The sequence below is a fragment of the Chelmon rostratus genome, chromosome 15 (assembly GCF_017976325.1).
Source record: "Chelmon rostratus isolate fCheRos1 chromosome 15, fCheRos1.pri, whole genome shotgun sequence".
NCBI lineage: Eukaryota > Metazoa > Chordata > Actinopteri > Chaetodontiformes > Chaetodontidae > Chelmon > Chelmon rostratus.
Genome location: NC_055672.1, coordinates 6,018,247 through 6,045,533, shown reverse-complemented (window position 1 = coordinate 6,045,533; position 27,287 = coordinate 6,018,247). Strand labels below are relative to the sequence as shown.

The following is a 27,287-nucleotide window of genomic DNA, read 5'->3' as shown; positions in this document are numbered from 1 at the left end:
CCTGCATAACAGCCACCGATTAACACGTTGTCACATTTGATGCCAACTTGACCCAGCAACAAGGGCGGGGGAGAGGGGAAGGGGTGTCATGGTGATGGTGTGTGTGACAGACAGACAGATATTGTGAAGGAGAGAGGAAGAAAACAGGAGCACAGATTCTGTTCCATTAGCCGAATATGAGTGTGTGTGTGTCTGTGAACATGCATTACTCGTGTAGATCTGTTTTCACAGTCATGTTGTGGGGCCTTATGGGGACATAACCCAAGTCCCCGTAATGTGAATTATTAAGTTCAAAGGTGAGGACTTTGGTTAGCATAGGGTTAGGTGTTGGTCTATGTATGTTTGTGTTTATGCAGGGACGTGTATTACTCATGTTGTGGGGACATAAATCTGCTTACATAGGAACATTGTGGGGTCCCACCTTCCTTGTGGGTCTGACGGGGACAAAAGTCCCCATATTGCACATCATTACATTTTAAGGTGAAGACTTGGGTTACCGTTCGTGTAAGGTTGGGTTTAGGTTAAGGTTACGGCTGAAGTTATGTTTTGGCAAGTAGTGGTTATGGTTAGGGTAAGTCTACAGGAAATGAATATAAGTCTATGTAATGTTCTCAAAAGTAATGGAAATGCAATTGTGTGTGTGTGTGGGATGCAGTGATGGGAGAGTGACAGTAGGAGTGCAACTAACGATGGCGCCTTATAATGAGGCCGACGCATCCGTTCACACTCACGCATTTCCACTGCGTGACCCTCATCATTCCCCCGTGGACCTACGGCAGCAGACTGATGTGCTTTTGTGTGCCTATTCAAAAGGACGGCCAGATTAAGAGAACTGTATTAAAAACTGAGTCAGGCGCGGACCAAACGCTCATCTTTCATAATTCATGTATGGTTTAGTGGTGTTATTCTGCTGCCATGGAGAGAAGTACAAAGAGAAGTAAGTGAGACGGGGAGAAGGAGAGAGGAAGAGCGACAAAATGAAAGATGAGGCAGGAATAAGACAGAGATGAGGTAAAAAGGGTTCGTGGGAAACATCATCTTTTGATGTACTCTAGTGAAACAGCTCATTACAAGCCAGAGCAACAACAGAAAGTACAAAAATTCTCCGACTCCCACATACACCCACAAACACAGGCACGACGGCATACAACAGAGGAGAATACAAAACAATCTACGGCAGCCCGCAGAGGCACAGCTGACATTTTAAAACATACAGCGAGAGACGGCAACTGAGGCAGGTAGACAGAGGAAGCAAAAGGAGGAAGACTAAAGAGAAGTGAAACATTTTTGGCGTTTTTCTGGCCCAGCGCACTGAGCGTATTCCAGGATGAAGGAGACTCTTTATACTCCTTCTCCTCCAGGGCCTCAATCTGCCTTTCAGCTCCCTCCCGCAACACTTTAGTTTCTTCCTCTCTCTTATCCATTCACTTTCCCGACGCCCTCCTCCCCTGCTGTGGATTTGCACCCGCCTCCTCCAAATTCCACTCAGTCATTTTCATTTTGGGTAATTTTCATCCCGCCGATGTTTATTCATGACCCGGGTTCTGAGAGAGAGATAAGAAGCCGAGCGCTGAGCTGGCCCCGAGGGCTGCGAGGGCTCCGAGTCAGTCTGCGCCCAAACACACATGCACATAAACATGAAGAAAGAAAAGCTCATGCAGGAAGACGAGAGTTAGCACGCACACAAATGCTAACCCTCCCACAAACGCACTGTTTTCAAACAGAGGCGTTTTGTACGTGAAACACCGCTATCGTTATCAGATTGAGACTGAGCCGGATGCCTCCCTTCACCGTTTCTGTTTTTTCTTTTCTTTTTTCTGAGATGTCAGTACCAAAACATGCCTGACCCTCATCTGTCAGCAGTGTTTATCATGATGTCATGACAGACACACGCACGCACCACAAAGGAGGCTGTATCCTTTTACCAAACCCCCTTCCTCCCCTCCCCTCCCACGTGTACTTGTGTACTCGTACGTTGCCTGCTTGATGCCTCTGTGTATGCAAGTGTGCATGTTTGTGCAGACAGATTTGCAGTTAAAATGGCGGGAGAGAGAGAGAGATGAGAGACGTGATGCACAGAAAGTGAGCAGGAGACAGTCTCTCGGAGTGGGTTGAAATCCTTCTTATTCTCCCAAATCTGCTCAGCCACGCTGCTGTTTCGATGCCTCAGAGTCTCGAAGTCTCCAGACAATGCACGCCAATCTCCCTGTGTGTCGCCTCTGCACCTTTTCCACCTGTCCAAATTATGAGAAGAGGCCAGAGACTGCGTGTCAGCTCAGGTTCTGGTGCCTGCCAGTTTGAGCACAAGGTGGAACTCCTTAAAGTAACTCTCCACACTTGCAGGTTTAAATCTTGGCGTTCTAGAGTTCTATAGACTGTAGGATGACTTATATGTCATATTTATGAGAAACTGCCCTATTGGTGTGCTTGTGTCTACACTGACAAGGACATATGTAAGTGCAAGGCTGAGAAGAAAAGAGATAACTTTAATTGACTGGTGAGTTTATTTGATGCATGGTCACTGAAACAGTTACCTGGATGCCGTAAAGACTTTTTCAACTTCGATCACATTTAGTGCAGTTGATTGTTGGTGATGGTTCTTTTGGCCTTCAAATCATCTAAAAATATCTGAAATATCTGAATTTAGCAAGATCAAATGTTCCTAAATCTGAAAATCTGATCAAACCGCACAAAAGCGGATGAAGCAGATTAGCCAGGTTTTTGGGTGCTAAAGTCTTGATAAATAATACCTAAGACTTAGCCATGAATACTTAACGTTATAAAGAAATTCTTAAGATTTAAACCCAGGTTTTCACAGGCATAAATTATGCTGCAAGTAACAGAGAAAAGGCTGATCTCTGCAACAACCACGAGCTGAAGAGGAGCAAAAGTTACGCAGAAACGGGAATAATTGTGATCCCAGAAATGTGTATTTGACACTAAATACGTTATTGTGTCCCTGGTAGGAACAGTTTATGTTTATGGTTTTATGCTCATCAGTCATTCTAACATTTGAGCGACTGCATGATTGAAGAGGTTCCAGCCATGCTTAATGTTGCATAAACTCATTCAAATGTAACCAAAGCCTTCACAACGAAAATACAGTTGTGGCTATTAAATGCAGTAAAATATTTGATTTATCTCCCGTAAAGACCTATCCATCCTTGTACCAAGTTAATTTAGTTGATAAATTAAGTGCATAAGTCAGTTAATTAGAAAAAAAGTTTCAAAGACAGATGAGTTATTGACCTTTTAATCTTCATTTTATCTGATGTACAGGGACACATGGATGATTTTGTGTCCTTAGATCATCCTAAATACAGGTCTTGACTGATTACAACAGAATACAGTGATGAGGTTAACAGACTAAGTAAAGTGTAAAGTGAAATAAAGTGATAAAAATTGTAACCATCACTGATGAATTGACAGCTACAGAAGATTTTCAGACAGGAAACTTGCAGTGGCACATGTCTGACACGTGAGCTCCACCTGCTGGACAACGGGTGCAGGTGCAACATATTTTGGTTGTGCGGATGCAGGTGTGAAAGAATAATTTGGGTCAGACAATAACAGACGACGCCAAAATAGTTTAAGAATTAAAAAAATTATCACTGTGACTCTTTTAGTGTATTTTTTTCCGAATAAGAAATAGATAATATACCGAGCCCTGCTCAAAACCACTGCTTCAGGCTGGAAAGCTGTTCAGCCTCAGAGCCCGAGGTTATTTATGTAACAGAACGAAAGCACATCTTGAGACGTCTCGACATTGAGTCTCTCCACCACTAGATGGCGAAGTGGGGCAGAAAAAATGAAATAATGGTCTTAGTCTCCCCTGGATTTGATCCCAATTTTGGGCTGCACGCACACCGCTCTTCTGCAGACCTGAGGCAGACAGCCTGGTTCCTTTGCACGTCATATGATAAGGCTGGAGGAGAGCCAGCAGGGCCCCCGTTTGGAGAGGAGGACCCATATCTCAGTCAGCGCGCGCAGCCTGGGCCCCGTTTATCTCTACAAGGCAGGGAGGCGTATCCTTTTCCTCTCTCCCACTCCCCCCTTCACATACCACTCTGCCTCCCTCTCTCACCCGTACACTAACTAGACTCCAACCTGCTTCAGACGACGCCCCACCGCCCGTGAGATTTCCACCGAGGGCCGCGCCAAGTCTGCCGTGCGTCTTTTTCGCTCCGGCGGAAAACCATCGGGCTCTTATTACTGTCGGGCTGCGCGCTCGGGCTGCCCACGGCATCACTTCAGCAATAACAGGAGGGGTGCCAGCCACAAGAAGAAGAGGAGGAGGAGGAGGAGGAGGAGGAGGAGAGGAAGGGGTGGTGAGAGTATTCCGAATTGACGCTCAGAAATAAACAAGGAGACACCCTGTTTGGAAGACGTCTGTGGCGGGAAGCGACAGGGATCCGCAACTGAGTAAGTGGCGTTTTGCGGTGTGCGGCGGTCGTGCCCGCGTTTTCCCGAGGCTGACCCGCTTTTGGTCTGATCCGTCCAGCGGCTGCATTTAAGCTTCCAGTCCGGCAGCATCCTCTGGCTGCGGGGTGGCGGAGCGGGACAGAGGCGCGGAGACAAAAGTGGTGGTGGTTAGGAGGGAAATAAGAAAGATATTGGCGTGAAGCATGTGCACTGGTGAAACCCTTTCCTGTAAACACGGTCGTTGCTTTAAATCCGAGGTTGCAACTCACAGGAGGGAGGCGCAGCATCCTTTCCAGGGGGACGCAAAAAGCTAAATAAGAAGCTGGCGGGGTCAGGCGCTGCTTTTGAGCTGAATTACAGAGAAAAAATAGCTGCATTATTATGTCATGTCAGCAGTCTTTATTAGATGCCCTGAGGCCGCGTTCCTGTGCTGTACTTTCAAGCCATGATACCGACAGGTGTAACGGGACTACATGTTTACGCGAACGCCTTTGATGATCCATCATGTTACATCGATCTGTTTAGGAGAGTGGTTTCAGGATGCCTTTTAGTTTTGTTTTTTTTTTTTTTTTGCCACGATGGTGAATTTCCAGTGGCGCCAGCAGCCGTGCGCGGCCGCCACTGCATGGGTGAGAGATGCTGAGTGGCTGCAGGCTGTGGAGGAGAGAGAGGAGAGTAACAGGGTGCTGTGTTGTGATGTGAGCAACATGGCGCGCATGAGCTGAAAAACCTTGGCCATTACATACTCCTGTCTGGAATTCACACAGCTCGGCGGACCAGGCACTCCGCTTCTGGATACCAGAGAATGAGGTCCGTGCATCATCCCCAACAGCCAATTCAGCTCAGGTTGCCACCGGTGATAGTCCGCCTCCTCTGTCCCCTCCAGAATATCATGTAGGCTTGTGTGCGTCCTCTCCTGCTGAGTAGAATACATCAGTATCAGCTGGAGCAAGTCCTGGTTTTTGCTCTGTTTTTGTAATTATGTTTGATCGCAGCAGGCATAGGCACAACCAGACAAAGGGTGTGTTTTTGTTTGGTCTTGTGTCCATTGTTTCTCTCCTGGGTGTCTGCCCTGTGAACCTATACGTGACTTTTGCGGACAACATCTTTGTTGACAAGACCAGCAAGTTCACTGCCACAGCACAGAGTCCATAAACCTAACATGCCAGGTGAGCTTCTGGGAGAACTCCTGTGAGAAGCGCAGGCGGGCCGTCCACTCTTTACGTAAATGGCTACAGAGACACCTGTTTGAATCCTGGAAATGCAGTGAAGCATGGCGGTCTCTTCTGAGGTGACAGACCAGGTGTGAATGCGAGTGTTGTTGTTGAAAAAGGAGCCAAAGTGACCTGATTTCAAGTCCTTAGAGCAAGTTCGCAAGATCGTGACAAGTGTAAGGAATGATGCGATGCATTTTAGGCTTTTTCCTTGCCAAATTCTGCACTTTTTCACTATATTTTACAAGTCTGGCAAAAAAAAGTAAAGTAGATGCTATGCTATTGCTAGATTATGCGCATTAGTCTTCATTGTCCAGGTTAGTGGAAATGTATCAGTGTTTATTACTAAATACACAATAACGCAAAGTTCAGATCTCTGGGCAGACAAGCATCAAATTAATAAACGTACACTACATCCTATGAAAGACTGAATTGAAATTATGCATATGCAGTGATGCAAATATGAAAAAACAGACAGTATCAGCAGCACGTCTCTGCACGCGCTTTGTTGTCTGCTCTGTCATTTTCTCGTATGAGCGAGTTAAGTCCACGTTAGGCCTCAGCCTGGCGGCGTGTTAGCTGACGGTCTGCTGCTGCTCTGTGTTGTGTCAGCGACTCGCAGTAGAGCTGACAGCACTTGTCTCGTCCAGCCAATCATCATGCAGCAATGTGACCCTGGACAGCCCCATCTCTGTGTGTGGGGCCTTTGTGTGGCTTTTACAGGTATCTCCACATGTGTGTTTGCATGCGTGCGGCTCTGAGTGTGCATTTTAGTCTGTCTTTGCTAAAAAAGGATGGCTTGTGTGTGTGTGTGTGTGTGTGTGTTGATGGCTGTCTCCTGGCCTGACAGGCTGGGCACTGGGATGGATCTGCTTTCACCAATTTAGATAGGGGAAATGAGCTGGTAACCGGAAGGTCATTCATCCTAATCTTGGACTGTCAGTGAAAAATGAGGTGAAATGCGAATGAGTGACACGTTTTACCACCAGCTAACTACGGCGAAAGCGCCCTTTAGTAAGCTGAAAAGCCCTGATTGCTCCGACAGATATCCTGGCAGAAATATCGAGCTGCTACTTGAAGCGAAAGACCAAAAAGTGAGCAGTCACTAACCTCCCTGAAAAACTCCTTAAATAGGTGAAGGGCATCCAAGCGACACAGCATTGTTGCTCATATTAATGCAACCTACAACCTGGTGCTTGCTGTCCAGCACCGAATGGCTGAGGTAGAAACTAGATGGTGAACACGTTGGAGCTCAAATCCACATGTTTCCCCTTTAGGAGCTAAAAGAACATTTGACTTACATTCATCAGGTCACCCATCTCCAAATAAATGCCAGACTTGCTCTGTATGGATGTGTAAATATGCAAGTGAATGCATTTTATCTACTGTTAATATGGCAGTGTTGTGTTTACAGCATGTTCCCACTGGCCACAACTCAAAAAAGCCAAAAAAAAATCAGTTATAGCAGGTTAAATGAAAATGTTAAGCGGCTGAATGTGACTTCTAAGTAAAAGCGACAGCAAATAATTTACTTGCAACATAACACTAGCTCTGCTATTGCACGATTGCCAGCATTTCGGGGGCAGAAGCGGTTGGTACACCGTCATTACCAAAGGATAGCGGGCCTCTCACGGGTTCATATCCTGCCCTGAGCGAGTAGCCCCAGAGTGATGGATATTACTAATTACCCTCCCTGACCTTGCTGTCATTAAGAAGCCATCTATGGCGTGGTTATAAAATCACAGCGTGCTAGTTGAGGAAAATGAATGTCATGCATTACAGCTGAAAGATGGTATTGTTGGGTGAAAGAGGAAGTGGAAGTGAAAGCTTGCTCAGCGAACACGCAGCGCGATAAGGAGAAACATCTGGCCAGATAGTCGAGATGTGAGATGTTATTTGATAATGTGATGCAATCCACCTTGCCCTTCCTGTCTCTATGTTTTTTTTTTCTTTTTCTATTAATCTCTGCCTCCTCTTTTCCTCCTGGATAGTCACTTTCCTCTTTGTTTTTTTTTTTAGACTATCTCTCATTACAACCCCCCCCCTCCCTCCTCGCTGCTTTGTCATGACAGATAAGGCGAGAGAGGATTTGTTTTTTTCACTCCTCTTCCCAGCAGATACTCTGTCTTCTGATAAACTGTCATTTTTAGCCTCAGAGTCATTTTAATCTCGGAGGGAAATGTGCTCGGCGGTGTTGTGTTCGTGCACGTGCGCTTGTGCGCGTGTGCGCGTGTGACGCGCCCCTCCCGAAACACGCGCACACCCACGCGCTCATATGATGATCACCAGTGTTGTTGCAGGGATGATAATCAAAAGCACTATTGATAAGCAGCAGAGAAGGATCATCCATTTTTTTTGCACTGTGGATAAACTGAACCCAACACACACACACACACACACACACACACACACACACACATTTCCAGACAGTTCAGATCTGGTTGAAGGGGAAAGAGGAGAATGAATATGAGGTCTTGTCCCCTCGTGAATGAAACATTGTTTTGTGTGATCCCAGAAGAGATCCGACAGTGTGATATTGAACAAACATACTTGGCATAAACAGTTCCCGAGCCTCTTGAGAGCTTTAGTGGGGATTGGGATCTTGCCATAAGGGAAGGCAACCTACTCGCCTAATGGTTCCTGTGTTAACGCTAAGAGGCTGCTCCAATAATGCAAGTCCTGTATCCGGATACATTGCCGATTGACCAGAGAGCACGCCGGGACACAGGAGACAGTCCACTTTAGAGACTGACTCGTCTGCAAACATAAAAGCAGTGTTGTCAGCTGGTCATGTCGAGGCTAATGCAGGCACATTGTTTTCACAAAGAGATGCAGGCTGAGGAAAAAGTCAATAGTTACAACCAGCAACCCCTTCTATGCAACACTGTTAACTTCTTGCACTGCGGTTAAGCCTGAATGGAGAGACGAATAAGCATCTGTAGCATTTTTGTCCAACAATCAGGTGATATTCAGGGTTTTTTAATTGCAGTGTCTGTACACAAATTCAAATGAAGGCACGTGAGAACGCTCATAGAAAAGATCTGGTTGCTCTATTCTAGCGGTTTTGTTAGCAGCTGCACAGAGAGTGACCCCTCTTTCTAGGCCACTCAGATTCCCAGTCGTAGGACTGCGGCTTTGTTGCTTAACTAACTGACAACCACAAGACTTGATGCGAAGTGCCTTAACATGACGTTCCTCTAATGGCTGCTGGAGGCTGACTCCAAAATGTCTGCGTTCTGAAGGGATTTGGCGAACGCTTTGTCGCAGGGCTGCAGCTCATGATTATTTTCATTATCAGTTTCTCTTTGCAATTAATTGTTTTGTCTCTAAATGTCAGAAAATAATAAAAATCCTCATTATCGTTTCAAACAGCTGCAGACGATCATGTATGACAGGAAGAGCATCCTCACAGTACCAGTGAATATTTGCCATTTTTGCATGAAAAGTAGTTGAACCGCTTAATCGATCTTCAAAATACTGAAGTTGGCAAGCTGTCAGCTGTTGCAGCTCTACGGCGCAGTACGACCTGTGCATGCATCCCACTCCTTTCCACGTTTTGTTGTGGTGGTGGACTGTGTGTAATGTTTTTTCCGGGCCTTTAGTTTGCTCTCTTGCTTTTGAATGTGGCTCAGCTAAGTCTTATTGCCATACACACCCAGATATTTAACCATGCTGTTTATCTGTCAGTTTATCTCCTCTCAGGCCGAGAGTGACATAAAAGGCCTTTATGTCACTCTCGGCCACGTTGGTTGCTTTCAAACGTCCCACCACAGACCTATCTGTGACACCGAAGACGCTGTGTACGTGTTTTTCCCCCGTCTACAAGCTAAAGCCTGTGTTCCGACCTCCGTGCAGTGGCTGGAATCAAAACACAGGGATCAATAAAGTGCCACAGGAGCTGTAGACTCAGCATGCATTCCCTGGATGTCTGAAAATTAACAAGCAAAAACCATGAGTCCACAGATCTGCAGTGTAAAGGTTTACTGTTGAGGAAGCAATGAAGGTCGAGCGTGAAACACAAACGTGAGGCGAGTCGATGAGGAGGGGTCCAGGGAGAGGAGACACAGGGCGGGGAGGTCAATCTCGTTCCCCCGCACCCCGAGTGCCCGCGTTCAGTCATCTTTGTGACTTTCCAAAGTCAGATCTGACAATCGCGCCTACTTTCTGCATCGGCCGCTCAGGTGTGAAAAACTCCTTGTGTGTCTACAAATGGACGCCCTCCTCTGCAGCGATGCCCTCACAATTAAAAAAACACAGAGCTCATGTCTCTCCATTGCTGCTGCACATAGACCCACTTTCACACCAAAGCACATCTGGCCAGTTGCTGTGAATAGCGGGCATTGGTGTTTGCTTGATTATGTATTTACGTATATATATTTTATATATTTAATGTTTGACCTCTTTTTGTAAATATCTGCTTATTCTGAATCTGATGCAGCAACATGTTTCAAACAAGTTGGGACAGGAGCAACAAAAGACTGGGAAAGTTGTGAAACGTTCCAAAAACACCTGTTTGGAACATTCCACAGGTGAACAGGTTGATTGCTAACAGGTGATAGCATCATGATTGGGTATGAAAGGAGCATCCTGGAAAGACTCAGTCGCTCACAGGTGAGGATGGAGCGAGGTTCACCACTTTGTGAACACAGTGAGCTCAGAAACATTAATGAAATTGCGGTCATTAAACGCAGTTTGTATGCTAATGATATTATTATCATGTTTTACAGTGTCCAGGTTTTTGGAATCAGGGTTTTATTACGGGTATCCAGTATTTCCGGAGCTTGACTAATGGCAGCAAATACAGTTGTGAGAGCCATTTCTGTGCATTTCTGTTTCATTTTTATTTTTTTTAATTTATTTTTGCTGTGAGCTTCCCACCACTTGGGGCATCCCAGCTGGGAAGTGTGAGAGGTCATATAATCAGCCAGGTGAGGCACTCAGGTGTGGCTGATGAGAGGGAAGTTTTGACCGCGCCGTGGTGTGTTGTGTCGCATCGTTTTGGTATTTGTTTAATTCTGATTTGGTAATCTGCATTGGTAAGCAAACAATTATTGGTTTTGGAAACTGTGAAATTGAAGAATATGAACAATAAACAGCACCGTGGATCGAAGCAGTGGAGTGGACATTCACGCGTCGAAACATCCTCACCATCAGCAACCAGGTGCCCTTGATCGATTGGCGAAAGGGGTCACGACAACAGTAAATCTTAATATTTGTTAACTTGCATGAAGGTATTCATTCCCCCAATCACACTTCTGATTGACTCACTCCTTCCTGACCTCCTCGTTGCACTCCACTTGTCTGTGCGTGGCTTCTCATTTCTCCCCTCTCAGCACGGAGGTTACGCAGAGTTTCACTCTCTTCTGTACTGACAGAGCTGTTATTTATGGGTGACCTCTGGGGGGGAAAGGAGTTTTACCCTCTGACCCCTGGAATACTAACATGTGACCTCAGCGGACTTCCTCTCGTTTTTATTGGCACCGCGCTGTTTGTGTTGAGCAGGGTTGTGCCTCAGATAGAAGGATGCAGGGCTGCACGGGAGGTGGTGGAGGAGTCGTGGTGTGCCTGCTGGCCTGGAATGAGTGTGTGTGTGTGTGTGTGTGGCCGGGGCAGAGAGGCAGGGAGGAGTATTGTTGTCCCTGCACTCTTTTGGCCTGGAGGAAGGAAGCCGTGGAAGTGGGGAGCAGAGAGAAGGAGAAAGAAGTGCCACTCCAACACAGCGAGTGTGAAGGGGATTTGAGATTAGTTTCCTCTTCCAGACTCTCTCTCAGCTTTCTAATGCAGGTTCTGGGTCATTAAGCCCAAGAGTCATTCTCACAGTCATCATTCTTTCTGTAGAGGAAGCATTTTGGTGCCAGACACTGTTATTCGGTGTGTGTTGATGTGTGTGTCTGTACGTGCTTTTTTTATTCAGGAATAGCTAGAAATGATCTATTAGGAGCAAGTAATAGTCAGTAATTAGTAATTTAATGTGTCCTCAACCACAATTTTCTCCCTTTTTTGCCTCTCGGTGTCATGTAATTTCTAAACAGGAGTTAGTTTGTGTGTGTGTGTGTGTGTGTGTGTGTGTGTGTGTGTGCGTGCATGTGCAGAGGAGATTTCATTATGGCTGCACACTTACCAGTTCTTGCTGTTATGAAGTAACACCTGAGTGAGCGGGTTCCTCTTTCACGAGGCGAGAAAGGCTCGACGCCATTAGAGGCCGTTTTCAAGGTAATTTGTTTTAACAAGACATGAACGGTATAAAATTAGAAAGAGTTTCTCAGTGTGTTTCATTTTACGTACCTGTCACTCTGACTGTGAATGCGGCCTCTCTGATTGGCTAACAGCACAGTCTCTGACTGGCCGACGAGGTTCCAGCAGTTCTTCAGTGTTCAGATCAGTTTAAAATACATTTATGGTCCATTTTATTGGATAATGCCACTAATATTATATATGTTTGCCATAGTCATTACACCCCTCTCTCTTTTTACCCCAAATACATCATGAATATATACCTTTTTACTGAAAAAATGAATCATTTTGCCCGTGTTCATCACAAAGAAGGATAATAGTGTGGCTCAATGATGCCTTTTAAATACTTTTTAGGCAACAGTGGAGGTCATTAGTGTTGGAAAACAAGCTTTTAGTTGTTGGGGTTTTTTTGTGGGATTTGTTAAGGCAAATATTGAACATCACAAGACTGACTGTATCCTTTAAAAGCAGTTTCATCACTCTCCTGGTGAAAATGTTTTGGTTAATGTACCTCTGGTTCATCAAGCCCCGGGGCTACCCATATGGTTGCAATGTTGTAGGTGTTAGATCAGCTCAGGCATTGTGCATTGAAGTGTTTACTATCTAAGGAAGCGCAGATGCTATAAAAGCAATCTTTAAAAACAATCTGTGCATCTGAGTACGTGTGAGCGTGGGAGGCAGGATCAGAGTCAGCGCGCTGCGGTGTCCATTTCCAGGTTGTTGTGGTGTTTGTTTAAGATAATCCTAGATTAGTAGTGATGAGATCTGGTGTGATGTGTCACCCCCGCCGACAGATAGACCCATAGACAGGCAGTCTGTGGCTGTGCCACAGTCCCACAGTGGGGCTGGACTCATGCACGGGTCAGTACAGCATGTACTTGCTGACCTTTCCACTCCCAGACTGTGTTGCGTTAATAATTCATACAATGTTTCTCTGCCTTTTCAGAACATATTAGTGCAGCTGGCTGTGAGAAACTTTGTTCCTTTTGTTGTTTTTGCTACAGCGAGGACAATCATTTAGTACAATGAAAGGTGGGTAGGAGGGTGTGTGTCTAATTTTGGCTTCGGTGCCACTTCAGCGTAGAAAAAACACTTCATCTCACCTTGCAAGGGAGAGTTTTAAATCCAGGCTGGGCTTTAGATCAACATGATATCCAAAAACAAAGATGCTCAGCGGGATTATTATTCATTTAGCTCCGTTGGCATTAAGGTAATCACTTTCAGGGCATTTGGGTGTAGATAGAAAGTGTGTTAAGTGACTGCTGGTGCCAGAGGACCAAGAGCACGATGCTATTAGCTGGTGCTCTATGCAGGCACTTAATGTGTTCCTGGAAAGGCTACAGCGTCAGTGCACTCACTGGGGAGCATTGCTGGTCATTAGTCCGTTTCCTTGACTTCTTCTGCCGTGCACCTGCCTCGACTTTCATAAAAACATCCCCAGCTCTAGTGTGTTGTTTGCAACTAAGCATGCCAGCTAAAACCACTTCCTCTCTCAGCCCCGCCTGACCGATATTGTTGATCTATTATATTTATCTGTCTCAGTGTGTTTCTGCTGGCCTGTCTGCGAGCGGCTCCCTGGAAGCCTTCCCTCCTCGCCCATAAATGTAATTACTCTTCTAACTATGCTGCAGAGATGCCTGTCTTTGTGTCTGCTTTCCTTTCTCCCTGTTTGTTCATAATTTATGAGAGAGGCAGCGGGACACAGGCCCTCCATGTTCCAACAAGGTGGACATATTTTTTCCAATACTCCTTCAGAATTTACAGCTGTAGCGGTCAGAGGAGCAGGGCTGGTGCTGCAATTCAGGGTTGAATTGAGTATTTGACCCCAAATTGGTCCAGTGCACATCTGCTGTTAACTCTGAACTCAGATCACACCTCAGAGCCGCACAGATTTTCCACTGTCATTGAGGACTGATGGTTTCTAGTTGCATTATTTTAGGTGTATGCATGATTATCAGACCTCTGCAGCATCGGTAAGGTTCTAGTCAAGTCAGCTAGTCTGCTTTTTGCTGGATTTTCAACTGCATAACACGGCCTTCATCAGCTCATAGAGTTTGCTCATGTGACCTGTGAAACCTCAGTCAGACGACAGCAGCTAAAACAGTTCCAAGCTCTGGAAAAAGCTTCGATCTGCAGTTAAATACCACTCCCAAAATCAATGCTGAACATTCAGGGTGTAGCTTCTTGATGTCTGTAGACAATTTCATTTGGTCAGCGATCTCTAATGACAGCTGGATGTTGAGACGAACTTAAACATGAATGAATTTGAGAGGTTTGTCCCATTAATGAACAGTGGGTTATGGAGAAAAACCTGGTTATGTTCGTCAAAGCTTAGTGTAAAAAAGTCTTGCTTTGGTTTGATGATGTATCAGCCTTAGAAATAATAATAATAATAATAATAATAACCAGCTGTAATTGTATGCTCATAAATATGTGCTCATTTAACACTTTAAAAAACAAAATCAATAGTTTCAACTCTCTTATTAAAATTATGTAAATGTAACTTGAAAGATATTTTAATTACACTGACAAATTCATGGCCGGAAAATTTAAAATATGAAGTTGAGTAGACTTTTTTTAATTGCATTTAATAAAGACACAATTGAACCTTCTCCAACCTTATTATTCTATGTGAAATAATCCACATATTCCCTCTATATGACAACGGATGCAGTGTTCAGGTGTGCATGACTCTCATGTTGATATACTGTGGCGTTCTCTGTGCAGCTGTTTTCAGTAAACTTTGGAGTGGAGTTGGGATTTTCTCTGTGTGCTGCTTTGTTCGGGATGGAAAGCGTCCTTCATTTTTCACAACTGATTCATTCAACAGAGTTAATGAACATTAATAGAAATCCATGTGACTCGTCCCGTCTGTATACCCTCAGTCTGTTCCGCCTGTCTTAGCTACCGCTGTGTTCGGCCTCGCCTCTGCCGATGGTCACGGTGACCTTTCCCAGGTCAGGATGGTCAGGCCTCGCTTCCAGGCCTCCTTCATACCACCGATGAGCTGATCCAGATGAGTCCCCCCCGGATGCTCAGTCAGCTAAGTGCCCTGCTTCCGCTTTAACCTGAGGGCTGGGAAGGACGTTCAAGGAGAAAAGAAGTTCTGAAATGCACAACATGGACATGAACAGTACCTGGATGAAATGTCCTAACAACACAATGTGCTTTTGAATCTGGAGCCTTATTTTATTATTCATTATTGGACTTGACAGTGCCGGCTTCTCTTATTGGGCCTGAGTTTATTCAGTGCATCTCCAGATGTTTTTTTCCTTCTTCCTGTTTGTGCTGGATCAGTGGGAAAGGCGAAAATGAGAAAGAATGTGTCTAGACAGTACTCTGTGTGTGTGTGTGTGTGTGTGTGTGTGTGTGTGTGTGTGTGTGTTCATAGTCGATCAGATGATTGTGGTTTTACTTTTTCTCCAAAGGCTCTCCATGTGATGAGAGCAAAGAGCAGTGTGGTGTTGGAATGCATGTGTGCCAAAAATGAGTGCATGAATCCTGCATGTTACAGAGCGTCCTTTTATAATACACCCCTGAGGTTTTTTTTGTCAGTCCTTTGCAGCTACTGTGGTTTGTCAGTGGACTAACAAGCATGACAGAAAATGTGAGCCAGTGCTTTTGCATTGCAAGCCTTTGCGGGGGGAAATAACAATCAGATGAACCCGACAGCAAAGCAAGATCGGAGGGATTGACTCTGCTGATATGCTCACAATCCAAGCTTTATGGGTGCTTAGTTGGGAAATGATGCAAGCAAATGTAAACAGTTACAGTGGGTGTTCTGGCCACTCATCAGGAGGAGGAGTGACACAATCAAACATTTTTAACACATTTCGCTGGCAGTGGGGAGGGCTGGGCGTGGAGTGAACAGTAGAGCTGTTGTTGTTGCAGCTAAATGAGAATCCCATATGTGTTGTGATGCAGTTTCGGTTCAGGCTGGAAAAGGCACACCGTGGCCTCTTTCTGTGCTTCATGCATCCTCTCCAGCTTTTTTACACATTCACAAAATAGTAACCTGAGTCAAAGAGGTCCTCTTCTTTTCTGCAAACTGAGCAACCAAAGCAACTGGACACCAAGTCAGTGGATTTATACAAACTGAGTCCATTCATTTGTGGGCTGCATTGCTTATCAAATTCCTGGGGTTCTATGCAGTAGTCTAATTTTATATTAATATATTTTATCTAAATGCATTATAATTTTTGTTTAGTCCCCATTAATTAACTTTATTCAGTCACCAAGACAATCTCAGCAATCTGAAAGTATCATGTGGTTTAACAGGAAATGATCATGCAACACTTCAAATCTAGATATTAAATCATAGGTCATCCATTTGTACGGTACTGTGCTATATTCACTTATTATTTTGCTTTTTCTTTCCTCAAGTACTCAGAAAACAGTGAAAAATGTACATGGAGACATGAAAACGGAATTCAATGACTGATTCATCAAAATAGTTGACACTGAATTTAATGTTCATCAGCTAGTAGAAGAATCAACTGAGGTCATAAATGATTTTCTACTATGAAGAGATAATGTCAGCCTTTAACTTCAGAAAAAAGCAAAATTGATGTACTATGATGATTTTTGAGGGCGCCTGGTACCGTGATCGCTCTGTCCTTGCCTCAGTGGAGGAACAGTTGCAGTCCTTCCACTCTTGCTTCGGCTCTGCTTCCGTCCATCCTCCATCCTGGAGCTCTGGTCTGGAACCTATTAGAGCAGGAATCTCCAGCAGCGCCCTGCTAGCACATTAGCATGCGCTCGCAGACTCTCCCTGACAGGGAAGGGACACTGATTTAGTGCAAACAGACAGATATTTAACCTCAGTCACTGGGAAGTCGTTGGAAGGTAAATGTCTGGCGAGCGAGCGCTGCGGTCGAGGATGGTTGTTTGTCACAGTGTGTCATCTCTGATGCTGGTGGTCATGTGTGGTTATAACGCTCTGCTTTTGTCGGTCTCTCTTTCTCCCTTAATCTGTCTCTATTTCTTTCCTTCAGGATGGCTGAGGTGTCACAAGAGGAGAGACTCCAGGCCATCGCTGTAAGCTCTTTCTACACACACACACATGCAGAGGGCACATCAGGGCAACACTGATGGCTGCAGAGGCAACAAATCATTGCTGCTTGTCAGGATCTGACCACCCGCCTTAATGACGCAGTGTTTTAGATCCCGTCTCCTTCACCCATTAGAGGACATTGAAAGCTAATGCAGCTCTCAGCTCTGCAGGCCTCCCTTCCCTTTGCTCGCTACCTGTGACACAACATACATGTTTCTGCCCAGTATAATTACATATATTATGATATAAACTTTCACAAAACATTTTTAATTGATGGCAGGCACAGTTAGTAAAGCACGTTTGATTTGCTGTTGAGCTATGTGTCCTGTTTTTGGGGTTTTTTTTCTCGCCAGTGCAAGTACATTGATTGAGTCCAGTGTTTAAGCCAAATTCCTTGTATGTGCACACATGCTTGGCCAAACAAGCCGATTCTGATTCGCATTCTGATTGCAACAGCAACTTCCACGTCAAACATCAACATTTCAAACGTTTTCCTGGAATTAACTTAACATATGGAGTCAATAATATGTGGGTAAAAGTATATAGTAACATACAGTAACTGTGCACCAACTGCTTTTCTGCTGCCTCTCAGATACACTGAGCAACTACATTGGCTTACACATAATGTACAGAGTCATCAAAAGTTGGCCTTAAGTCATCAGTACTACCAGTAAAGACTAAGGCTGGAAATTGTAAGACAAGACACCAGCGCTAATGCCTAATAAACTTTGGTACCCAGCCAAATTAAGGAAACAGTGTACTGTTCTTTCAAAACATCTGATTCATAATGCTCTTAAGTATTGTTGTGCACGCTTGCAGAGTAATCATAATGTGTATTTGCTGTAACAGGAGAAGAGGAAGAGGCAGACAGAGATCGAAAACAAGAGGAGGCAGCTGGATGATGACCGGCGGCAACTCCAGCATCTCAAGGTGCACACGCACTCACTCCCACACACATTTTACACATGCCCTATGTGTACTGCTGAACCTGTGGGAATACCTTTGGTGTAATTTATTATTTGAAGATTAAACCTCCAGTTTATGCAAAAGATTGTCTGCAATTGAGGTGACAGTACAGTTAGCGGGGTCTTCTTTATTGTAGTCTTACTTTGTATTTAAGCCGGCAGTTCACAAGAAGTAACACTGATATGTGCTCACAGGCAATTTTGCAGATTTTAGATGAACGTATAGCCACACATTGAGTTTCTTTGCCGCAGCGTGCACCGGACACAATCACAGCTTGTCCAAGCCTTTGCACAGGAAACAAGGCCCTGCAAAGATGTGGACAAGCTTAACCTGCTTAATACTTTCATGTCCTATGCAGTGGACTTTGGATAAATCTTTCCAGTTAACGTGTTATTTCCACTTTAACTAGGCAGATGTTGACTCCTAGATGAATCAGTTCCAGGAAAGAAATCCATCCTCGGGTCCCTGAGTCAAGTCCATGAATGAACAGAGAGCTAGCAAGTGTTATTTTCCATATTGCAAAGCTTCAGTTTCATTCACGACACCTCAAGAGCATCACAACAATGCACACAGTGACTACAATATCTGTAGTCGTGGCTGCTGCAGTTAAACACACCGTGAGTCAATAAAGAACAATAAAACACAGCTGGAGAGTAGATGTTCTCAGCAGACTGGCAGAAAAAAATGCAGCATATTTTAATTACATCGTGTCTCCACCGTCCAGCCTGCCTTCGAGTGTGGCCGTTTGGAACAACTATAAGCTTTTGATCCCCAGTGTTGTACAAACCAGTTCTTTTCTAGTCTGTTCTGATTGGAAATCTCATCTGTTGCTCCTGTCCATCCTGTTTGGTACATACATACTCTTTTTATAGTTTTTTAGATTTAGTACCACTTCAGTAATACTCAAGTGTACTTGATATGTAAATAGTTAATAAATTGGCTCAATGTTTTACAAACTTTAATTGAACTGAGGTCAACCAGTGACAATCAGGATTCATTAACATTCAAAGCACACTTGTAGTACAACTGTATTATATCACCAATGTGTTGGAAATATACTTCAATATACTTAAAATGAAAGTGAAATTAAAGTACATTTTAATTAAGCTGCCCTTCATAAGGACACTTTATTACTATTAAAAGTATTTGGAATTTAGTACACTTTTTAGAAGGGCCTGTAAATACAATTTATATACATTTACAATAAAGTACACTTTTTATAAGTACTGTGAAATACCACTTTAAGTATTGCAGAATTAGTATATTCATCTTTAATACGTTTAAGTAGAACTAAGTGACATTTATTTAGAAGTACACTTTTTAAACATATATGTCAAACATACTTTAAATGAAGCACAAAAAGTAAAAGTGTACTTCTAATGACTTTTCTGTACTTCAGTTATATTTCTAACACACTAAAGTCTTCTACTGTTTGCCCTGGGTTTTCATCGTCATCGTCATCATCCTCACCTCGGCTCATTGTGAGTGAACCGCTGTTTGCACCGAGCTCTGCGTTCGACATCCTCTGAGAACACTTTGTCTGAAATGTGCCGGAGCCCTCGCACAGATAAGATGAACGTATTCACGGATAAAAATTCTTTCCAAGTGCAACCTGGACCCCTGCACGCCTCTCCCTTCCTCTTACCAGAATTTGAAGCAAGCGGACAGGAATCCCGCCGCTCAGTTCTGTGTTTTCAGGAATGATCTGAGTAGTGTTTTGTGCTTAAACGGCTAAATTAAACTTAGCAGTCCCTTTCAAAACCCCCAGTCCTACGCACTGAGATACTCCCAAACTGCTGCTGTCACGGAATGTTCAGAATGGACAGCAGATAACACCAGCAGCTCCTCCACATGCTGTTAATACACACACACACACACTCCCTGAAAAACACACATTCAAATCTGCATGCATACAGACACACACACTCATTATATCAGAGCCAAGGCTTTTGTCGGCGTATGTGTCAGCACTATCAAAGCTATTTCAGCCCCGGACAATCCAGCAGGTCACAGATACGAGCAAAGGTTGCGGTGAGTCGACGCACGTGCGCAAAAATGCCTGTGACCTGTGCTATTGTCCTCGCGTGCTCCCACTTTTTCTATTTTCAGAGCAAACCTTTGTAAGTGTGTATCTGCACTTGTGCGCGTGTTCGTTTTTGTGTGCGTCGCTTCATAAAAGAACACAGAAGCCTCGGACAATGCGGAGGGCTTTGGCAGAGGAAACAGATTTTTGTCCCACTCCCACCAACAGGAAACGGCTCTTACACCCACCGCGCCCCGCTTTCGTCTCGCCCGCCGACACACACAGATGCGCAGAGGGGAAGTGCAATCACGCTGTACAGGAGCACTAGAAGGCCCTTTGTGCAAACCGCAGCAAGTATGGCTTTTCCAGAGGCGTTCATGTGGAAAACCCAATAAATGTCTCTGTTCACACGCAACATTTTTATAAGGGTGTACCTGCCCCACCATTAAATCACACTAATACTGGATCATACACACACATAGTCACACTCTCACACTGCAGATGAAATGGTGACGTAATACGATGTGAGGAGGAGTTCTGCTTTTAATTAGCAAGCTATAGATGATGGGATTTTGCTTGCAGCAGCTCTGAATGTCAACACCCCATATTCTTTTTTACCTAAATATGAAAAACACACAGTTTATATATGAGGATATGAGAGGTAATGTTCCAAATTCAAATGACCAGAGCTCACCACTGACACAGCTCGACAAAGTTATACATTATTTCACTTATACATTGTTTTTTGTGCACACCACAGATACGAAGACACACACAGTCTCACATGTTCTTTAAGAAAATATGTTAAGTTGCCAGCTAGTAGCCTTCCTGCCAAAAGTTAGATGAGAAGATCAATACCTCATGTTCGTATGGTCAATGTGAAGCTAGCTGTTAGCTTAGCTTAGCACGAAGACAGGAAACAGCTGACAAAACCCAGATACCAGCACCTGTAAAGCTTAGCTTGTTTGTTTAGTCCAGGCAAAAAACAGCAGGAGCTGTCAAAACTGTCCAGGTAATGGTCTAAAAAAACTCCAGATTGTGGTTTTACGGGGGTTTATGCAGGACAGAGCCAGGCTAGCTGAGCCCTCCCTGTTTTCAGTGATGGGCTAAGCTAGGCTAATATTTACAGTACAGACATGACGGTGGGATCATTCTTCTCGTGTAGTGCTCTTTCCAAGATGAAGATTTTAAGCAGTTTTTAACTATTTCTAAATGCTATTGAGCAACTCAAGAGGACTGACAAAATAACAAGAATCACATAGACTGGATGAACTTTATTTTGGAGGAACTGAATTATATATTTTCAAAGAATAAAAAGTTTAAGGTGGAAAGATGCTCAATGAATTTTGAAATAAAGCTGTTTCCCCAACAGCTGCTCAGTACATTTGGATGTGTGTGCGTGTGCATGTGTGTGTGTGTGTTTGTGTGTGTGTGTGTGTGTGGCTGTATCACAATTCCGCCCTTTGTCTGCTACGTTAGCAGCTTTTACTCCAAAGAACAATGGAGAGAGACGTAACTTCAGCGCAACGGCTTTATGACTGCTGGTGCAGACTGGAGTGTGTGTGTGCGTGTGTGTGTGTGCATGTGTGTGTGTGTACGCATGAGTGAGTACATTAAGTGATGTCAGGCGGCCGTAGGGTGTGGCGAGAGAGAGAGCAAGATTGAGAGAGTAGAGAGCGAGGCAGGGAGAAGCAGGGTTAGACTCAGTGCCCAGGAGACCATGCAGGGCCCGGGTCTGAAGAGTGTTGAATTACACCGTGTGAGTGTGTGTGTGTGTGTGTGTGTGTGTGTGTGTGTGTGTGTGTGCCGTAAGCTCTGTGCAGCTGAGTGTCTGCAGCTAAATTACTCAATGGGGAAGGTAAGAGTTGAAACTGAGCGACAGGCACTTCTAGAGATAAACACGGACTGAATCTGGGGGAAATACATCCTGACAGTTACAGCTTTATTCAGTGTAATATACACAAATCAAAAAAGTTCATGAACTTTATGATTGATAGGGATAGAGAGAGAAAGAGGAAGGGGCGGTGGTCGAGTCATAGCAGAAGAAAAAAAAGAAAGCGGGGTGGGTGGGGGGGTTTGCAGTAGAAATTCTTGTTGCATCACTGGAGAGGAATTCACATCAAGCACGGGTCCAGATTTTCAGTCCGACTCGTGAAAACAAGAGCTTTTTCTCGCACTTTTCCACATGGCCAAGCAGCGCTGTCTTTCACTGCACGGTCTCACAGCTGCAAGCGAGATACGCTGTTATATTTACCTCCAAGCACGCCAAGTATTTGCTTTGATATTAGTTTATCAGCAGGAGGGAATGTGGACGGGGATAAGAATACGGGGCTGTTTGGAAACTGATCGAGGAAAAAAAACGTAGATTCCACCTCAGAGCAAAATATATGCATTTTCATTCCAATGTTGTTGCTTACATCAGCTCATATGGGAGTGTTTACTTATTTTGGCCTAGAATTAACTTGATCTACTATAATGAGACTAACAGATTACAAGTTTAGTCACAGTTTAGTAGCAGAGTGCTCTCAAAAAGCCCATAAAGATATTTTCACAATCACTATCACCCCCTTGGAAATGTGTGACGCCATTAAACTATTCTGTTTTTATCTTAAAGTGACTTATCTAGAGTTCCAATCCCATGCTCAGATGAGTATAATAGGGTAATTATGTCGTATTTTACATTTTCTATTCAGTGCCAGAGGCCTCGATGCCTCTGGCTCGGTGCCATAGTCCACTTGGCAACAACAAGTTGGCAGCAGCTGAAGTATGTGACAGAATCACTGAGCGGCGGCCGCAGTCAGCAGAGAAGTGCTGGACACGCTCGCTGCTTGATTTCTGTTGCAGATTAGCTAAAGGGCTTGTCGTTCCCAGTGAAAGTGCCACTAATCTCCTCTGACCAGAAATTACACTGATGTCCAAGTGAGAAAGGGTGATAGCGTGTGGCATTTTGGGAGATCGAGTTACTGCTAATTAATTAATCAGCTCCTCCTGATTAAAGATCAAAAGTCCTGCACCTGCTTAGGCTCCATGAAAGCCGACGTACGGGCTCAAACACCAAACGCACGTGAAGGTGCCGTGGGCAATTTTGTGAAACGTCTTCTTCTTTTGATTTATAAGAAAGTGAAATAAATTCTCTGCCTTAACTGTTGCCTTTCCTCCTCGTTAACTCTCAACAACAACATGTCTATATTCATTTCGCTCTGTTGCAGTCAAAGGCGCTGAGGGAGCGCTGGTTGTTAGATGGAGCTCCAGCGGAGGAGGAGACTCAGAAGCGTCTGCAGGAAGACGAGGTGAAGACCAAACTCCTGGAGCAGGTCATCCTCAGGTCAGCACCTAAAAACCCCTGCATGTCCGATCTTTGAAACAGATGGAAAGACAGTTATTAAAACAGAATATTATTTTATTTGCACGTGCACGGGTCAAACATGCTTGGTTGTTATGGTGAAAACGTAGGCGTGCATCAATTTTTCCAATGCTGAAACAAAACAGGAAGGAATGATCATGGAGTAGAACTCTTCTGCCGCACTAGAACACATTAGAGACAATGGTGGACGCTTTGAAATGCAGCAGCAGTCAGCGAACAGGGATGAACATGCTTTAGATGTCATGTGAGGGTTATACATTACATTACAGGTGATGTAATCCAATCTGAGTGTCCAGAAATGGTTTAAGGGCATTGTGGCTAATGTGTGCAGCTAGATAAAAAGTCAAATAGCGTCCTTATACTTAATATTTGACTATATACTGTGCATCATAGACTCAGTGGTGTAAAGCAGTGCTGCTTAATTTTAATTAATTTGCATGTGTGTGTGTTTCTGAGTCAGGCTGGAACAAGAGATTGAAGAGCTGGAGACAGACGCGCCAGCCAATAAGGGTGTGGCCAAAGAAAATGGAGGTAAGTTCAGTACCCATGGCAACATATGATCACACAGGAAACCATGGCAACGCTGCCTGACCACCTGTCTCAGAAAGACAAAGCAAGCTAATAACGGCGTCTTCATTTGCTCCATTAAACTGTTCCTTTCCGCCGGAGGTCATTAAAACAATATTTCCTTTCTTTCTTTGTCTCTCTGACTTACTCCGACCACCCTCCATCCTTTTTTGCACTCTCCTAACCTCTCAATGATGCTCTGGCGCCCCCTATAGGTGAGAATGGTGTAGTGCAGACCTCTGGTCAGACCCCCAAGAGAGAGGTGACAGGGATTGAGGCCAAGCTGCTGGGTCCCAGTCCTGACCAAGCTAGCGCCGACAACCCCGTGACCCTGGTGTTCATGGGCTACAAGACCGTTGAGGAGGAGCAGGAGACCCGCACGGCCTTGGGAATGGAAGGGGTGGATGGCAACGTCAAGGCTGAGTTTGTTGTGATCGAGGATGGGGAGGGGAAGGCCGGTGGAGAGGCAGCCACGGCAGAGCAGGCTCCACCCAACGGGAGCATGGCGGAGAAAGAAAAGGCCAACGGTGGCGGAGAGGACGGAGAGAAGGAGAAGGAGAAGAAACAGACCTGCAAATGCTGCACGGTCATGTGAGCTGTGTGTGTGTGTGTGTGTGTGTGTGCGTGCATGCGTGCGTATGTGTGTGTGTGTGTGTGGGTGAGCGCACACCTGCTCCTGTGCAGGCACGTGTGCCATCGCATGTGTCCGTATTTGCAGATGTGCTTAATTTTCTGTATGTGGAGGAGTGTGTGTGTGTGTGTGTGTGTGTGTGCCAGGACTGGAGAGAAATACAAAAAACGTACAGTTCCACAGCCAATATACCAACAATGAGAGCTAATACGAGCTCCAGCTACAACAAGAACCACAAAGACTCATAAGTACACTTTACTCTGTATACTTTCTCTGATATGTATTTGACTTTTGGTTTCTATTGATATTTTTCTATTTTTCTGTCTTGACATTTATATTGTATTCAGTATGTATATCTTTATTATGGGACTGTGTACTGTAAGTTCATTGTTATTATTGTTGGAAAAAAAGAAAATGTATTAGCTCTCTGGATTGTACTGCTACCCACTGGGGGAAATCTGGAAACTTTAAATCATTTAAGTCAAAACAGCAAACTATGAAGGACACAGATACTTAAAAATATATATATTTCTCTGTGTAGGCCTACCAATTATTTATCGGTCAATTTCATATTGCAATATTGTCTAAGATATTATTTTAAATAGTATTTTAATATATTGATATGAAATTATGTTTTATACAATGTATTTATTGTTTTTGGTTCTCTGTATCATCTCCAAACATTAACTGCATGTAAGCTTGTAAGCACTACCAGATTCGCGTTACAATCATAGAAAGTGTCTGCGCTCTCTTAGACTCATACGTGCTCATATCTTTAGTCTTTCTATCAGTAACAGCTCATATAATTGGCAGGTTAGAGATGTGTATTAAGTTTAAAAAGAAATCTGCAGCACGGAGACAAAGAGGCTAGTTAGCGCGTTAGCTTCTCATAGATACTACGTGTGACACATGTACATGAGGATCACAGCTTTTCTATTTTTTAAAAATAAGACGGCTACACTCACTTTATGTTCAGCAGAGTCGTGACGAACCATCGCGCAACGATTTAGAACACGCATAAATGATTTTGTTCTCTCAACAGTAGACTCAATGTAAATCTAATGAGGTAGCACTGCATGAAGCCTTGCAACTGTTCTGAGTGTCCTGTCACTTGTTAGGTCTTTATTATACGCTATCATGTTCACATGAATGTAAATCCAGGGGTTAAATTGGGATTCGTTGTACCATAACGAGAGGAGGCGGGTTTGCTCCGCTCGCCGTAAAGAAAAGAAAAAAAGAAAAGGAGAGGAAAAAAAAAGCTTTTTGTCTCTTTATGAACCAAATAAAATCTGATGATACTGTAATTTCACTGTGTGTTGGTCGGCTGCTGGTTTCTGTCCTGCTCGCTCCCAGTTTAACCCCTGACTCTTTGTCTGTAGACCTGGGCCCAATAGCACTCGAAAAAGAAAAACTGGGTACCTTAAATCTCTTGAACACAAGGTAAAGAATTTAGTCGAGCTTAGAAATAGGCCATATTCTGTAAGAAAAAACATTTTGAACTGTGCAGGTTGCTAGCAAGACAAATCGTGCATATACACTATAGCAAGTCAGAGCTAAATGCAGTAGAGGTTATTGGACGGTCTGGGTCGGCGATTCCATGCCACCAATGTTTCCGCTCCCCATGTCTCTGATTCACCCACACATCATCACCCTCATCTCACTGTCTCGTCCTCGTCCAACAAACGCAGCCCCACCTTCTATGCTCGGAGACACGCAGTTCAAAAACCTCTGAAGTTGGTGCTAATCCTAAATCTCGTCTGACGCCCCCCCATCCACCAACTGTCTCTTTCTTTCAGCGCGGTCAATCTGTCTCGCTCAAATCGCTGGTGAGGGGGATTGTGGGAATCTACTGCCTCCTTGTTGAATAAGAGAGTCTTTCGCAACCTTCAGTGCCAGATGCATTCTCTCAAGTCCTGCCTGCGTTTACCACCAGAGAAATGCTCCCTTCTAACATTCCAGAGGGAGGTCAACAGGCGTGGGCAGATCAAATATAGTCTATGCTTTCCATATGTACAGTTCCACTGTAATTGTACGACTTGCAACTTTCTTTCTTATATTGACTCTCATGTTTTTCTTTCCTATGGCCTCTTTGCAAGGCGGTATATTGTATTTGATGTGTGTGTGTTTTTAAAAAAAATGATGACTACATCTGTGTATTGTTGGTGCCTTTGTCAGGTTCAGTTGGTTGGACTTGTCTGTCTGCTGCCATTTTTAGACCGGGGTTTCTACGTGCTCTGCTCCTGGTCATGACGACCCACTGGAAACACTGCCTTCTAGTCTAGAGGGTCACCACACAACTACGACAGATCCTACTCGTTTTTCACGTGATCAATAAATGCAGCTCAGCCTATAGGTAGTATTCAGACTACTGTTGGTGTCTTGAAAGCCTCCACACATATAAGAAACCACACCCAAAGTTTAACATTTTGCTGGGATACAAGCTTTATGCAGTAGACTGACTGACAGTTTATGTATTTATGTACAGCATACACACGTGTGCATATCTATATGCACACATACATCTGTGTACATAGAAATACGTGTACATTTGCTGAGCTAAAGCTTTGCATACTAGTGGGTCTCTGGGACAGCAGCAGAAAAAGCAACCTTGTGTTAGACCAATGCCTGTTCATCTATTCTGTGGTCGTCTCAGTGTTTAATCTTGAATAAAACTACTGTTTGTTTACGCCAAGCCAGATAAGTGTGTATGTAATTAACCAAATGTACACTGTGTTGTAGATACACATAATGTGCCGTGGCTAATGCGTGTGGTTTCTGGCATCTTAGCTGATGGGAGTCACAGATGGGAACGG

The 27,287-nt window shown here is 44.2% G+C and overlaps 1 protein-coding gene across 1 annotated transcript; it reads left to right on the top strand.

The window, feature by feature from the left end:
* Nucleotides 1–4,101: 4,101 nt before the first annotated feature.
* On the top strand, nt 4,102–27,158 carry palm1b (paralemmin 1b). Its single transcript, XM_041953607.1, has 6 exons — nt 4,102–4,422; nt 16,865–16,907; nt 17,773–17,853; nt 23,122–23,237; nt 23,737–23,807; nt 24,059–27,158. Exons 2-6 carry the CDS (start codon nt 16,866–16,868, stop codon nt 24,436–24,438), a joined length of 690 nt encoding a protein of 229 aa, XP_041809541.1. The 5' UTR covers nt 4,102–4,422; nt 16,865; the 3' UTR covers nt 24,439–27,158.
* The last annotated feature ends 129 nt before the right edge of the window (nt 27,159–27,287 follow it).

Bases quoted from the DNA above. Each gene is read 5' to 3' on its own strand.
- palm1b (XM_041953607.1), top strand. From the start codon at position 16,866: ATGGCTGAGGTGTCACAAGAGGAGAGACTCCAGGCCATCGCT. The intron at 16,908-17,772 runs GTAAGCTCTTTC...TTGCTGTAACAG, and splicing joins AGAGACTCCAGGCCATCGCT to GAGAAGAGGAAGAGGCAGAC. The intron at 23,238-23,736 runs GTCAGCACCTAA...TTTCTGAGTCAG, and splicing joins CTGGAGCAGGTCATCCTCAG to GCTGGAACAAGAGATTGAAG.